We start from the raw sequence: 15,424 nt of genomic DNA on the forward strand, positions 1-15,424 counted from the left end.
AGTAGAGTATAAAAATTTCATAAAATACCTATAAGCAAAAATAGTAAAAATTATATTCAATAAGTTTTCTGAAGAAAGGATTAAAGACTAATTGAAGATAAAATATCTTCATTCTAAAAAAATTCATAGGTCAAATAATAAATCATAAAAAGTAGAAAACTTCATCAAATAAAATGAAAACAATTAGCCAACATACAAAAGTATATGGGAACAGCCAAAGCAGTCCTGAGAGGAAAACTATGTTTCTAAGCACTTTCTTCAAAAACAAAGAATACCCAGAAAGATCAGTGAATTGATTGTGGAACTAAAAACTCAGAAAGTCAACAAATTTTAAAACCCCTACTAAGTGTCAAAATAAAAATTGTGAAAAACAAAGAGAATAACAAAATTGAAAAAAAAAATGAATTGATAAATAAAATGAGAAGCTAGCTTGAAAAAGCAACAATAATTAGCTAGTCTGATTTTTAAAAAAATAGAAAGGAAAACCAAATTGCCTCTATCAAAAATGAAAAAAGTTGCTCAATCAGCATTTATTAATTCAGCACTTACTATGTGTTAAGCGTTGTACTAAGTGCTAGGAATGCACAGAAAGGCATTTTCATTCAAAGAGCTCACATTCTGATGGAAGACACAACATACAAATAACCATACATACAAGAGATACAGTATATATGGAAGCTAGTCTTAGAGGGAAGGTACTAAGAGTAATGGAGGGGGAAAGGCCTCCTACAGAGAAGGTAGGATCTGAGCTGAGTCTTAAAGGAAGCTAGTGAGGTCAGGAAAGAGAAGTAAGGAAGGAGAGCATTCTAGGCTTGGGTGATAGCCAGTACAAAGTCAAGGAGTTGGAGATAGAGAGGCACTTGTGAAAAGTAACAAGATCATAGTGGCAGGATAATGGAATTCATAGAGTAGTAGTACTGAAAAGGTAGAAAGGGACTGATTGCAAAGGGCTCTAAATGCCAAACATGTGGCTTTATATTTGATCACAGAGGTAATAGGGAGCCATAGGAATTAATTGAGTAATAAGGTAATCTAGTCAGACCTGCAGCTTAAGAAAATTATTTTGGTAGCTAAGATGAAAATGAATTGGAGTTGGGAGAGACTTGAGGCAGAAGAGGTCAATCAGATGGCAATTGCAATAGTCCAGACATGAGGTGTTGAAGGTCTACACCATCATGGTGGCTTTGTGAGTAGAGAGAAGAGGATGTAGTCGAGAGATGGTAGGAAGATAGAAAGACGACAACAGATTTAATATGAAAGGTGAATAAGAGTGAGTAATTGAGCTTGGTGATGAAATTGTGAGCCTGGGTCATTAGGATGATGGTGGTGCCCTCAACAATAATAGGAAAATTAGGAATAGGGTATAGTTTAAGGCAGAAAATTTAAGAGTTCTCTTTGGAAAAGAGTTCTCTCTTAGGCACGGTTAATTTGAGATATATGTGGCACATCTAATTCAACGTATCCAAAAGGTATTTGGTGATGTTAAGTCAAAAGCCTAGGAGAGATACTAAGGTTGGATATATAAATCTGGGAATAATCAGTATATGTATAAGAAGAGAAGAAAGAGAAATCATAACAAAAAATGAAGAAAATTATTAGAAACTCTTTTGCCCAGTAATATGCCCCCAAACTGACAAATTTAAATGAAATTGATAAAGGGCTACAAAATTTAAAAATATTTAGATTAAAAGAAAAGAACACTTAAATGACTCAATCTGGTGGTGGGGGGGAAAACAACTAAGCACTAAACAAACATCTAAAGAAAGAAAACATCGATTCCAAATTGATTTACAAGTGAATTCTATTAGACATTCAGAGAACAGTTCCAATGTTACAAAAACTGCAAAAATAGGAAAAGAAGGGATCCCTCCAAAAAGCCTTTAATGATACAGATGTTGTCTTGGTACTTAAACCAGAGGACCACAAATTAGAAAGAAAACTATACACAAATGTCCCTAAAGAATATGCGAGCAAATATGCAGCCCATAAAATATTACTTGTTATGACCAGTTAGGATATATGCCAAGAATACAAGGTTAGTTCTATATTAAGAAAACTATACATATAATTGAACATATTAATAAGAAAAAATAATCAACATCATAGGATTACAGCAATAGATGGAGAAAAGGCTTTTGACAAAAATATAACACCCATTTCTGCTAAGAACACTAAAAAAATAGTAATTGTAAGTAGTATCTATCTTAAACCAAGAACCAATAGGATATATAATAGAGATAAACTAGAGAGCTTTATATTGAGATCAGGGGAAAGCAAGGCTATCTATTATAACATTTATATATATAACATAATATATATAATATATAACATAATATTTAATACAGCACTAGAAATGCTAGCTCTAGCAAAAAGTCAAGGAAAAGAAATCGAGGGAACACACATAAGGAAAGAGGAAACAAAATGACTGCTTTTTGGAAATGATAGAATGATCTACACAGAGAATCCAGGTGAGTCATCTAAAAAAAGTAACTGAAACAAAACTAAGTCAAAATAACAAGATGTTAAATAAAGCTAAACAAATCATCAACCAAAACAAAAAATCCAGCAGGAAGAGATAGGGAAAGTCCATTCTAAATAGATGGAGAATATACAAAACACTTAGGAGCTCACCTACTAAAACTCACATACAGAAAGAAAGCTGCTAGTAGCACAGTCTGATGGGGGACTGGGCTTGGTGTTAGAACAACTTGGATTCACATCCATTGTATGACCCTGTATGAACCTGGAAAAGTCACTTAACCTCTATTTTGCCTCACTTTCCTCAAATGGAAAATGTGGATAATAATAGCAGCTATCTCCCAGGACTGTTGTTAAGAATCAAAGAAGATAATTTTTTGTAAAAAAAAAAAACAAAACTTAGCACACTATATAAATGCTTATTCCTTTGACAAGGGTAAGTTACTTGCTCAGGGTCACATGGCTAATAAGTGTCTGAGGCTGGATTTGAACTCAGATCTTCCAGGCCCAATGCTCCATCCATTGTACCACCTAGATGCCCCATAAAGCAAGCAGAATCAAGACCACAATTTATGAAGTACCATGATATTGTAAGGAAAAAAGCTTGGAAAGACTTAAGGACACCAATCAATGCAGAAGCCAAGATTCCAGAGGACTGGTGAATCATGCTACCCACCTCCTGATGAAGAAGGAATGGGCTCATGATGAACAATGACATATACACTGCTGCGCATGAAAAACTTGTGGATTTGTTCTGCTGGACTATATGTATGTGTTACAAAGACTGTGACAGTACGTATGGTCTATAGCATTGTATATCATATAGGATATAGAATATATTCTAAGGGGTAGGTCTAACATAATTTTCTTTGATTGGCACAGCACTGAATAAGTAAAGTCATTTACTCAGTATTGTCATTTTTATAAGATTGAATGGCCCTGTCCTTGAGCTTTTAAATATATCCCGTTATTTAGGTCTGTCATTTCTATAAAGAGTGCTTGTAGTTGCTTCATTTCTTTGCTGTGTGGTCAGAATCAGTGGAATCCTAAATATATTTTATATTTTGTAGATATTTTGAATGGAATTTCTCTATCTCTTCCTGCTGGGTTTTAATGATAATTTACAGAAAGACTGATGATTTATGTGGTTTTATTTCATATCCCTATTAACTTTGTTTTCTTCATTAATTGCTTCAATTAATATTTTGACTCTTTCCAGTTCTCTATATACACATAATGTCACTGCAAAAAGTGATAATTTTATTTCCTCTTGGCTTATTCCCTTTCTTTTTCTTCTCTTACTGCTAGAAGTGCCATTTCTAGTGCCATGTTAAATAGTAAATAGTAAAGTTGATAATGGATATCCTTGTTTTCCCCCTGATAGTACTGTAACATCCTCTAGGTTATGTCTATTACATATCCTGCTGATTCTTGGTTTTGGAGAAATACTATTTGTCATATAAGGAGAGGTCCATTTATTCCTATATTCTTAGCATAAATGAGTGTTATATTTTCTCAAAAGCTTTTTCTGAAAAAGCAATTTTAACAGGTGCTGAGAGAAATAATATACTTCTTTCAGCTAAAACAGGATTTGACAGATTCTAATTGGCAACTTTACTTTTTTTTGCTGAATCAACCTGAAGAGGTATTACTTAGGGTAGGGCTGAATCTGCTAAAATCAACCTTGCTGCTTTGCTTGATGAAAATTTTAATTAACAAAGTTATGAAAGAGAAGAATAAATCAATTCTTCTAAACCATAATTTGGTTTTTTTCCCTCTAGAAAGGGGTAAAGAACCCCCTGGAGAACAATGCAAGGAGATTCCTATTCAGTCATTATACATAAAATGACTTTATGTGACCATACACATGGCTTCCAGCATTGAGGTTCTAAGGTCCCCAGAGGTTCTGCCATATCTCACTAAATTCTCCAAACAAAACTAATTTTAATTGTCTTTAATTTTCTAAAGAAACATATAAGATGGGGGGCGGAGCCAAGATGGCGAAGTAGAAAGATGCACATACACATAGCTCCGAACACACAAACCACAGAACGGCTAGAGGGGACCAAGCCAGGGCGAATTCTGCACCCAGAGACCACGGAGTATTGGAGCGAGGGAGATTCCTGCTCCAGAGAGACCTGCGGACCTCTCGCGGGGGTCCTTCGCGCTGTGGACTGGGCGCCGGGACGGGGAGCAGAGTGCGGCCCTGCCGCGGCCGCAACACTGAGGGGAGGAGATCCGAGAGGGCTACGGGGACGGGATCTCCAGCTGCCACGCGGGTCCCCCCACCCACAGAGGGACCTGCAAACCTCTCGCAAAAGGTCCGTCGCATTGCAGACGCGGAGCCCAGCCCGGACCTGCGGCGGCGGCGGCCACGGCTCCGAGAGGCACAGATCTGAGAGGGCTCTGGAGGCGGGATCTTCAGCCACGGCACGGGCCCCCCCACCAACAAGTGACTGACAGGGGTGGGTGAGAGAGTCTCTTTGGCGAGTTGAGAGGGGAGTGGGGTGCCCCCAAGGCTCGGGCCCCCCCCGGGAGGTGGGGGCTGAGAGGCGGCTGCTGACGGGGGCTCCCCAAACGGGCAGGAGCCTGGATCCATTGTGGAAGGTCTGTGCATAAACCCCCAGAGGGAACTATGCCTGAGAGGCGGTCCTGCCCCTGACCACCTGAACTTAATTCTCACACTGAATAGCAGCCCTGCCCCCGCCAAAAATCCTAAGGTGGGAAGCAGCATTTGAATCTCAGTCCCCAAACGCTGGCTGGGAGGACCAGGAGGCGAGGTGGGTGTGAGGAGAACATTCAGAGGTCAGGCCACTGGTTGGAGAAAATGCCAAGAAAAGGGAAAAGAAATAAAACTATTGAAGGGTACTTTACCAGAGAAAAGACACTTCCTCCCTTCCTTTCTGATGGGGAGGAACAATGCTTGCCATCAGGCAAAGACACAGAAATCAAGGATTCTGTGTCCCAGCCCACCCAATGGGCTCGGGCCATGGAAGAGCTCAAGAGGAATTTTGAAAATCAAGTTAGAGAGGTGGAGGAAAGACTGGGAAGGGAAATGAGAGGGATGAGGGAGAAGCATGAAAAGCAGATCAGCTCCCTGCTAAAGGAGAACCAAAAAATCTTGAAGAAATTGGCACCTTGAGAACTAGCCTAACTCAGCTGGCAAGGGAGGTGCAAGGGGCCAATGAGGAGAAGAATGCTTTCAAAAGCAGAATTAACCAAATGGAAAAGGAGATTCAAAAGCTCACTGAAGAAAATAGATCTTTCAAAACTGGAATGGTACGGATGGACGCTAAGGACTTTTCGAGAAAGACAGATATCTCAGAACATACCACGCAGAACATATCTTATTGGAAAAACAACTGACCTGGAAAATAGAATCAGGAGAGACAATGTAAAAATTCTGGGACTACCTGAAAATCATGATCAAAAGAAGAGCTTAGACATCATCTTCCATGAAATTATCAAGGAAAATTGCCCTGAGATTCTAGAACCAGAAGGCAAAATAAATATTCAAGGAATCCGCAGAACACCGCATGAAAGAGATCCAAAAAGAGAAACTCCTAGGAGCATTGTGGCCAAATTCCAGAATTCCCAGGTGAAAGAGAAAATATTGCAAGCAGCTAGAAAGAAACAATTCAAGTATTGTGGAAATACAATCAGGATAGCACAAGATCTGGCACCCTCTACATTGAGGGATAGAAGGGAATGGAATAGGATATTCCAGAAGTCAAAGGAACTAGGACTGAAGCCAAGAATCACCTACCCAGCAAAACTGAGTATAATACTTCAGGAGAAAAAATGGTCTTTCAATGAAATAGAAGACTTTCAAATTTTCCTGATGAAAAGACCAGAGCTAGAAAGAAAATTTGACTTTCTAACACAAGAATGAAGAGAACCATAAAAAGGCGAACAGCAAAGAGAAATCATAAGGGACTTACTAAAGTTGAACTGTTTACATTCCTACATGGAAAGACAATATTTATAACTCTTGAAACATTTCAGTATCTGGGCACTGGGTGGGAGTACACACACACAGACATGCACACATGCACACATACATAGAGACAGAGTGCACAGAGTGAATTGAAGAGGATGGGATCATATATTAAAAAAAAAAATGGTATCAAGCAGTGAGAAATATTGGGAGGAGAAAGGGAGAAGTTATATGGGGCAAATTATCTCTCATAAAAGAGGCAAGCAAAAGACTTATTAGTGGTGGGATAAAGAGGGGAGGCAAGAGAAAAACATGAGGTCTACTCTCATCACATTCCACTAAAGGAAAGAATATAATGCACACTCATTTTGATAGGAAAACCTATCTCATAATACAGGAGAGTGGGGGACAGGGGCACAAGCAGGGTGGAGGGGAGGGCATGGGGAGGAGAATGCAATACAAGGTCGACACTCATGGGGAGGGAAAGGACCATAAGAAAATAGAAGTAAAGGGGGACAGGATAGGATGGAGGGAAATATAATTAGTCCTATACAATACAACTAGTATGGAAATCATTTGCAAAACTAAACAGATATGGCCTATATTGAATTGCCTGTCTTTCAAGGGGAAGGGGTGGAGAAGGAGGGAGCTAAGGAGGTTAGAACTCAAAGTGTTAGGACCAAATGTAATGTTCTTACCACTGGGTAACAAGAAATACAGGTTAAGGGGTCAAGAAAGCTATCTGGTCCTACAGGACAAAAGAGAAGACGGAGACAAGGGCAGGGAGGGAGGATAGAGGAGAGAGCAGATAGGTCACAGGGGCAATTAGAAAGCTCGGGTTTGGGGGGGGGGAGGGGATAAAAGGGGAGAAAATTTGTAACCCAAAATTGTGTGAAAATAAATGTTAAAAATTAAAAAAAAAAAGAAACATATAAGATGCTGTTGACACTGAGAAGATAAAATTTTCTTGTGTCATTTTCTTATTGATCCTACATGCAAGTAACTGGTTTTGTCTCATAACTGCATAGCTTGTCTCTGAAGTTAGTTGAGAGGTCAGCAGGCCTATAATGAGTAAAATTTAGAAATCTAGCTCTTCCAACTAAAGAAAATTTTTTAATATTATTTATTTGTTTTTCATTTTCAACATTCACTTCTGTAAGATTTTGTGCTCTAAATTTTCTCCTTCTCTATTTTTCCCTCCCCAAGATGGAGTGCAATTTGATATAGGTTCTACATGCACAATCATATTAAATGTATTTCCACATTAGTCATGCCATAAAGAAGAATTAGAACCAAAGGGAAAAACCATAAGAAAGAACAGACAAAAAAAAAGAGAGAGAAAATAGTGTGCTTTGATCTGCATTCAGACTTTTTCAGTTCTTCCTTTGGATGTGAATAGCATTTTCTATCATGAGTCTTTTGGAATTTTCTTAGATCTTTATAATGCTGAAAAGAGTTAATTCTATCAAAGTTGCTGAGTAAAGAAATGTAACTGAATGTGTGATAAAGCAAGGGAGTTTGGGCCTGATATCTTGCTGTCCAAGAGCCTGGGTCACTATCTCATATCTCCACTTAGACAATGAGTACTTCTTAACATCTGGAGAGGATTGGGGGGGATGGCGGGAGAGGTCATTGCTACCCCTCATTATCAAACGTCCAACCAATTTGTTATCTGTGCTTCCCCTCTGTAACCAGTCATGTTGCCCTTAATTCTATGATGTCATCTACCCTATTGTGTTCTATACTCCCCAAAACCCTATATAAGAGGAACGGCTCTTAGAGACTTTGACATTCATGGAGGCAACTCTTTGACACATTTATCGGCAGGTGGCATGCCCCTGCTAATAAATGCTATCTTGCTTATACTTGCTTATACTATTCTTACCTGGAACTGAGGATGCTTTATCCTGTCATATATGTACTAAGTCATTCTGTGCCCTTGAGTTTGGGCCAGAGGACCAGTATGGATACTGTGAAAATCATGTCCCTGCTTCTTCCTCTCTAACCCCAGGACAAGTTAAGCAGTGAGTTTTATATTGAATCTTATTGCTGCAACACCATAGCACCTCTTGTTGTCTTCAATCCAATACCATATCCTGAACAACTAAGGAAAAGGGTATTTGACCTTGTCATCTGCCTATTTATGATGACCTTTGTTTGTGTATTGGGAAAAGTCTCTAATTTTTTCAGAATAAACAATCATGTGAGAGTTTGCGGGACCAAAATACAAATCTATTAATTAGTGCAAGTTAAAATCAGAAATATCTTATAGCCTAAATCGGATGGCTTGCTTTCAAGGGAAGAAAAAGGAGAAGGGGCAGGGGAGGGAGGGTGGGAGAAAAAAATCTGGAACTCAAAATCATATAAAATGAGTGTTTAAAACTATCTTTACATGTAATTGGAAAAAATAAAATACTTTTAAGTGGAAAAAATCAGAAACATCTTCAGATTTGTCTTAAAGAAAAGAATTTCCGTGCAATCAGTTTTCTTGAAGGAGAGTAACTCATGGAATATCTTGTTGCTACCTCAAAGGAGAAGTCAATTTTGTTTAGGTTTATTATTTAATTTGGGATTAATATTTGCCTGTAGAGCATGTCCTATAGTGTAAACATGTTTTGCTATAGAGGCAACTCATTTGATGGGCACTGTTCTTTGTATACAGTTTGGAATTTGGTGTATTTACACATTCCATTCAAGGACTTTTTGCTATAATTGAAGTTAACTTGGCAAATTTTAAGTAAATTCGTTTGTGTAGTAAAGGTCATCTGTTTATAAAAACTGTTCTGTAATCTATGTTTTTATGTGAGGATTAAATTCTCATCAGTCTCTAATCTTGCTTAGGGGGGATTCAATTGAATTGGAACTAATTTAAATTAAATAGTATTTAAATTTAGAATTCTAAATAATTTAAGTAAAAATTTAAAAAGTAAAAAGTTGAGTAAAATTTTGGAAAAAAGATCAAATGAATATATGTATGTATATATATGTAAAATATGCAATATGTAATTATACATGTAATTTGGAAAATTTTAAGAGTTCTTCCTTCTGTGATATTTTAAAATACTCAGCTTTTGATTTTTCAGTTTGTATCTGAATTTCTTAAATATATCAATATAAGAGTTTGCCAGCTTACATCATAGAGAGTTAAATGATAATGGATCCAATGCTAACTTTAAAAAGCACGTGGCCCTAGCTTCTATATCTACTTTGGTAAATATTAAATCTTTAACCAGAAGGACTCATCTACTCATTATTCAGATTCTCAGGTTTTGTTTTGTTTTGTTTTAAGATTCTTCCTTTAGCTTGTGGTTAGCAGTGTTTATGTCAGGTACAGAGTTTAGATAAACATGGAAACAGCAAGGAGTATCTAAAACTGAAATTCTCTGAAGTTTCAAGTGGACTATGGGTTCCTAATTTAATGTTATCAGAACAACAAAGTTTGAGCTGGTATTAACTAATTATTGGAGAAGTAATGTTTAAGAGGTTGTATTAAAGTACAAGATCTGTTTTGTAAATGACTAGCAAGAATTTTCACAAGGAATATGGAACCAGAGAAGTAAAGCTACTAAGGAGGAGACCACTTTGGAGCTGCTCTCGGGGCTTATAAAATGCTCCCAGACCAGACTAGAATACATGGGATAGCTGAGATCCAAGATGAATTGGGCTGACAAAATGAACTTTGGGAATGGTTTACGGGGATGCCAGGAGACAATATTAGTTAATGTTAATGATCATTATTGTATTATTATGGCTTTTGGCTTCCCAAGTATTTGTTTTCTGAGTTTTCTTAATTGCCTTGAGACATGTAAACCTCCTTCTAAATTTAATCCATCATTTTAGATATTTTTACTACGTCGTCTGCTATGATTCAGTTTTCTTGTTATTCTTTCTCAACTTCGCATTAGTTACTGTGTTAAAACCTGTTCTGAACTTCCCACCTGAGAAACTCGTGTTAATGCACCCTACTATTGATAATGAGCATATTGACGATTTGGTAGATTTGATTATAGATAACTGATCAATGAGACATGTTTATCTCTCCTGATCAAAAGGGAGGAAGTGAGAAGATAAAATTGATCCTGTATAATTTTCTTATTGATTCTAGTTATAAGTAATTGATTTTGTCCTATGACTGCTTTTTCTCCTGTAATAGCTCTAAGTTGATTCTTTGTCTCTAAACTTAGTTCAGAGTTCAGCTGGCCTATAATGTTTATAAAGTTTAGAAATCCAGCTCTCCTGACTCAAGAAATTTAACTGACCTTGGAGAATATGTGAGAAACCAAGAGAGTCTGGACCTGATATTTTTCTTCTACCAAGCTACCCTCAAGGATGTCTGGTTTAATGTCCAGTAGACTGAGTCCACTATCTCATACCTACCAGACAAAGTCTCATTGGAGAAGAAGTCATTGCTGACCCCTATTACCAAACTTCCAACCAATCATGTTGTTCCCTGTGCTTCAGCTCCATAACCGATCATGTTGTCCTTAATTCCATGATGTCATCTGTTCTGTTCTTTGTTATGCATTCCCCAAAATCCTGCATAAGAAGAACTGTCCTTTTGCTGGAGTCTTTGGCATAAATAGAGGCAAGCCACAGAACCCATTTATTGACATGCCTGCTAATAAATATTATCTTGCTCAGAGATCTGTTTCAGTTTACCCTTTGCTAAAATCTCAACTGAGACAACACTTTTCAGAATTAAAATGGTGGTTATGGCAAAATCAAATCAACCATAGTGAAAAGTCACTGAGAATCACTGTCCACTCCCCAGAAGAACAATCCTTGATTATGTCTTTTATATCCATTTCTTCCATTTTGATTATATCTCAGTCCCACAGAGTCACAAACTGAGAGTTAGATCAGCTATGTAACCCAAGTCCTTCATTTTACAGTAAAGAAAACTTGGGCTCAAGAAGGTAAAGGGAACCAGGCCTTCCTCCTCAACCCCATCTCCCTGGAACCCTGGTCCTGAGCCTGAGACCCTGAACTTTCATAAGTGAACTTGAGCTTATCTCGCCCTCAAACAGGCCTCCACAACACCTCCCAACCTTTTCTAAAACATGCTGATATATATGATGTGTACCACTACCCTTTATAGCTCTGCATTATTTATTGTGCTCCTCCTTAGAACAGAAGACCCTTGAGAGCAGCAAGAGTCTAACTTATTTGCATTTGTATGCCCAGAGCTTACAACTGATGCTGATTTTTCTTCCTCTTTAAAAGAAATATTTGTTATAAGGGATAACTCTCTAGGAAGGAAAAGGAAAGAGATACTGGGGATAATTATGATGATGTAAGAAGCAAGATACATCAACAAAACCTTGTTTTTTTAAAACATGAGGCATGAAGTACACACTGTGTGCTTGGTATAGAAATATGCTGAGACCTGGAGGTTAAAGCCAAAGTAAAAATGCCTTCCTTACTTACCCTCAGCAAACATTTATTCTTAAACTTAGAACTTTATTCACTGGTGGAAATACTGACCAAGCACAGAAAAACAGCCTAACTAAGCCTAAGCAACAAACCCCATAGATGCCTAATTGAGGCACTCTGATCAAAGGCAAGAAATGGACAATATGAGGGGATTCATTTGACCTGTTTTGAAATCTGAAGTTCCTTCCTACACTAACACCCCTCTTTTTGGGATGGTGGGGGTAGTGGGGTGGGGTACGCATGAAAAAGAAGGGAATGAGCAGATTTAAAAGGCATTTAATCATCATTCTCTATGAAAGCTCTACTAATTTATCCTCATTAGTGCTTTCCTTTTGACCACTTTTATTTATTTTCAATTCACAAGCATTTATTTCTTTCCATCTCCAACTGAAAAATGAAAAAGAAAACCCCTGTAACTAAGACGTGTGGTCAAGCAAAATAAATTCCCCTGTTGTCCATTGATCATTATTTTAAAAGAAAAGGATGGGGTATAGGGGGTTAAGAGCCAGGACTAGGTAATGTAAAGGAGCCTTGCAGGAAAGGACTCTTTCTAATTGTGCTTTTTAATAAGTATATATAATTTATTCAATTCAACAAATATTTATTAAAGATCTAGTGTATGTGAAGTGTCTAGGATACAAAGACAAGAATGAAAATATTCCCTCCTTTAACAGTTGCTAGTGTACAGGACAGCTAGGTGGCACAGCTAGGTGGATAGAGTGCTGGGCCTATAGTAAGGAAGACTCATCTTCCTGAGTTCAAATCCAGCCTCAGACACTTACTAGCTGTGTGACCCTGGGCATGTTACTTAACCTTGTTTGCTTTAGTTTCCTCATCTGTAAAATGAGCTAGAGAAGGAAATGGCAAACCACACCAGTATCTTTGCCAAGGATACCTCAAATGGTATCACAGAGAGACAGACATGACTGAACAAGTACACAGGGAGGAGGCCTGGTGTCCAAACCATGTCTGTAGCACACATACACCTTGCCCAGGTTGGGGAAAAAAGAGAAGGAAAGAGGAATACATTAATTATCCCAGACTGATTTTCAGGGGTTTTTTTGTTTTAATTTTATGTCATCCTTCCATAATCTTTTAAAATCTCAATGAATATTTATGATGTTAAAAAATGTTTAAGACTTCAAATACTGGTGCCATATATTAATATAAAACTTTTAAAAAGAATGTAAATACTTGCTCAAAGAATTTTCTTGCTGATGTCACCATCTCTGTGAGGTAACATATATTTAAATGCATGTGTGTAATAATGCAGTCTCCATTTCATAAACAAAACCGAGGCAGGAAAAAGTCAAGTGGCTTGACATTAGAACTGAGGCCTTTGATAAATTTAGTGTGGTTTTCTATTGCTGAGAGGTGGGGACCTTTTCCACACACCCATTACCTTTTGTTATATCCCCACTTGTTAAATCAATTGATCAAGCACTTATAAAGCACCTAGTAGACATTAAAGTGCTACTCTGACAAAAAGGTTCACAAGATTATAGATTCAGAGTCAGAAGGATCCTTGGATAGTAGCCAATCATTTTCCCAAGGGAGGAACCATTCAGAGTTTCACCACTACAAATAACTCCCTAGATATTAAGTATTTCCTCCCTAGGTATCCTCCGAGTGACCTATAGGGGGAGTCAATCTCTTTCCACCACCCAAATGCCACCCTCTTAACCAGGAGCAGTACCCTTCTTCTCAGTAAGTAGAAGGACAATGGAGTCATAGAAACAAAAAGGAAACAGGCATAGGGGGTCCAAGGAAGAAGAAGGTAGCCATCCTGAAATACAGAAACAACCATATAGAATCAGCCAAACCGTTTACTCTCTGTGACCTTGAACTAGTTCCCCAGGACTTTATTTCTCAATTGTAAAATAATTGAGTTGGACGTGACCTCTGAGCTCCCTTCTCATGCTAAAACTCTGTAATTTTACACTCTGGGTCAAAAGCAGAGTCCTGCCATGGTCATCCTTCCAAGTATTACCTGAGAAGGAATCTAGGGTGGTTATAACTTCCCCAAAAGAACCCATTTAGATTAAAGTCAATCTAAAATAAGATTCTATCCCAAGAACAACAATCTGAGAAATTCTTGTTTCTACACCAAAAGCCCCTTCCACCACCACAACCATCCATTCATCCATCCACTTATCCATGGCGTCTTCCTGAGCCACTTAAGATTCATAGTCCTTGCCTAGCGGACAGACAAGCCCACCCTTAGGAACACCCAGTAACCCAGACTTCTTACCATCCTGAGACAGAGAAGGCAGTGTGGGGAACACCTGTTTTCCTAATTCGAGGAGGGCTGGATGGATGGTATCCAACATCTTGGCTTCCGAATTCCTGTAACAGTGCGGTGACTTCTTGAGTTTGGATTTTGCCGCTTGGTTTCTTTTTCTTTGTGATTTTTTGTACCTTTTCTTCTTGCTTTGTTTTGATATATTGTGTTTAAAATTAATTCTCACGCCCCCTGGGCACCTCCAGGGCACCACTTCTTTCTCCTTGAGTTCCCTTTTTCTCTCAGTACTTGCTTTTACTAGCTCTCTCTTTTCACTATCTCATTCTCTCACTCTCTCTCTCTACTATTTTGGTTTTGCTTCTCTTGTTAAATGGTATTTCTTCCAGCACCCTGCCTCTTTCCCTGTCCCTTGGAGTCCCCCTAGCCAGAAGCCTTAGGGCTCCCTAAGGGCGCGGTGGCAGCGCACCCCCAGCCCTGGCCAAGCTAGAAGAGAGGTGGCTGGGCGTGTGCGTGCGGGAGAAGGGGGTGCCGTGGAGGGGATGAGAGGGGGAGACTCCGGGACCTCAAAGCGCGGGGGCTGGAGGTGGACCGTCTCCGCGTTGCTAGGACGCTCCCGCGGCTTTCGCTGTTGCTGGGAGACGAGTCACAATAGGGGATCCCGCCCCCAGCCTCAACCCCTCCCCGCCCCCCACACTCTCCTGTCGGACCCGGGAAGGGCCAAGCCAGGGTAGTCCCAGGGCCTGGCAGCGGAATAAGAGCTCAGGGGCGCTCTGCATCTCGCCCCTCTTCACTAGCGAAGGCTACCTGAACCACAGAGTCAAATACCTCGCAGGCCCCACGAGTTGGGGAAGAGGAGTTTCTCCTGCCCTCTTGGAGCCTCTGTGCAATGGACCTGCAGTGTTATTCTTGCCTCCCTAGGCGTAGAACTGGCGGGGGCTGGGGGAGGGGAATTGCAAGGCAGTGCTCCGGAATTTTCGAGGGGGAACAGGCGTTCCAAAACTGAATCTAGAAAGAAGAAGACTGAGAAAAGAATCCTTATAATTTCTCATTTCTCAGTGCCTTTAAGTTTACAAAGCGCCTCCTCCCCTAGGCCCCTGTGAAGGGTCGGGCAAGTACTGTTCTTCCCTTTTTGCTGAGGTTTCGGGGGGTGAAGCGCAGTGCCTGAACACCAGCTGTCAGAGCCCGGGGCACGGCTACAGGCCTTCTGCCTGCAAGCTCAGCACGTTGTCCGCTGTACCCACTCGACTGCTTTGGGGCTTTGGGATTTTTCTTTTTGTGCACATGTGTGTATATAGGATAAAGTTAATACAAATACACTTCAAATCATTAAATAC

At 39.3% G+C, this 15,424-nt stretch overlaps 1 protein-coding gene across 1 annotated transcript in view; it reads right to left on the reverse strand.

The window, feature by feature from the left end:
• The window catches only part of CCDC81 (coiled-coil domain containing 81), a 69,649-nt gene extending 54,924 nt beyond the window's left edge, over nt 1–14,725 (reverse strand). Inside the window, exon 1 of the mRNA XM_072610626.1 lies at nt 14,100–14,725. Coding sequence (XP_072466727.1) covers nt 14,100–14,178 — 79 coding nt within the window. The 5' untranslated portion in view covers nt 14,179–14,725. The remainder of the gene's footprint in view (nt 1–14,099) is intronic.
• Nucleotides 14,726–15,424: the final 699 nt, after the last annotated feature.

Source organism: Notamacropus eugenii, chromosome 5 (assembly GCF_028372415.1).
Source record: "Notamacropus eugenii isolate mMacEug1 chromosome 5, mMacEug1.pri_v2, whole genome shotgun sequence".
Taxonomy (NCBI): Eukaryota; Metazoa; Chordata; class Mammalia; order Diprotodontia; family Macropodidae; genus Notamacropus; species Notamacropus eugenii.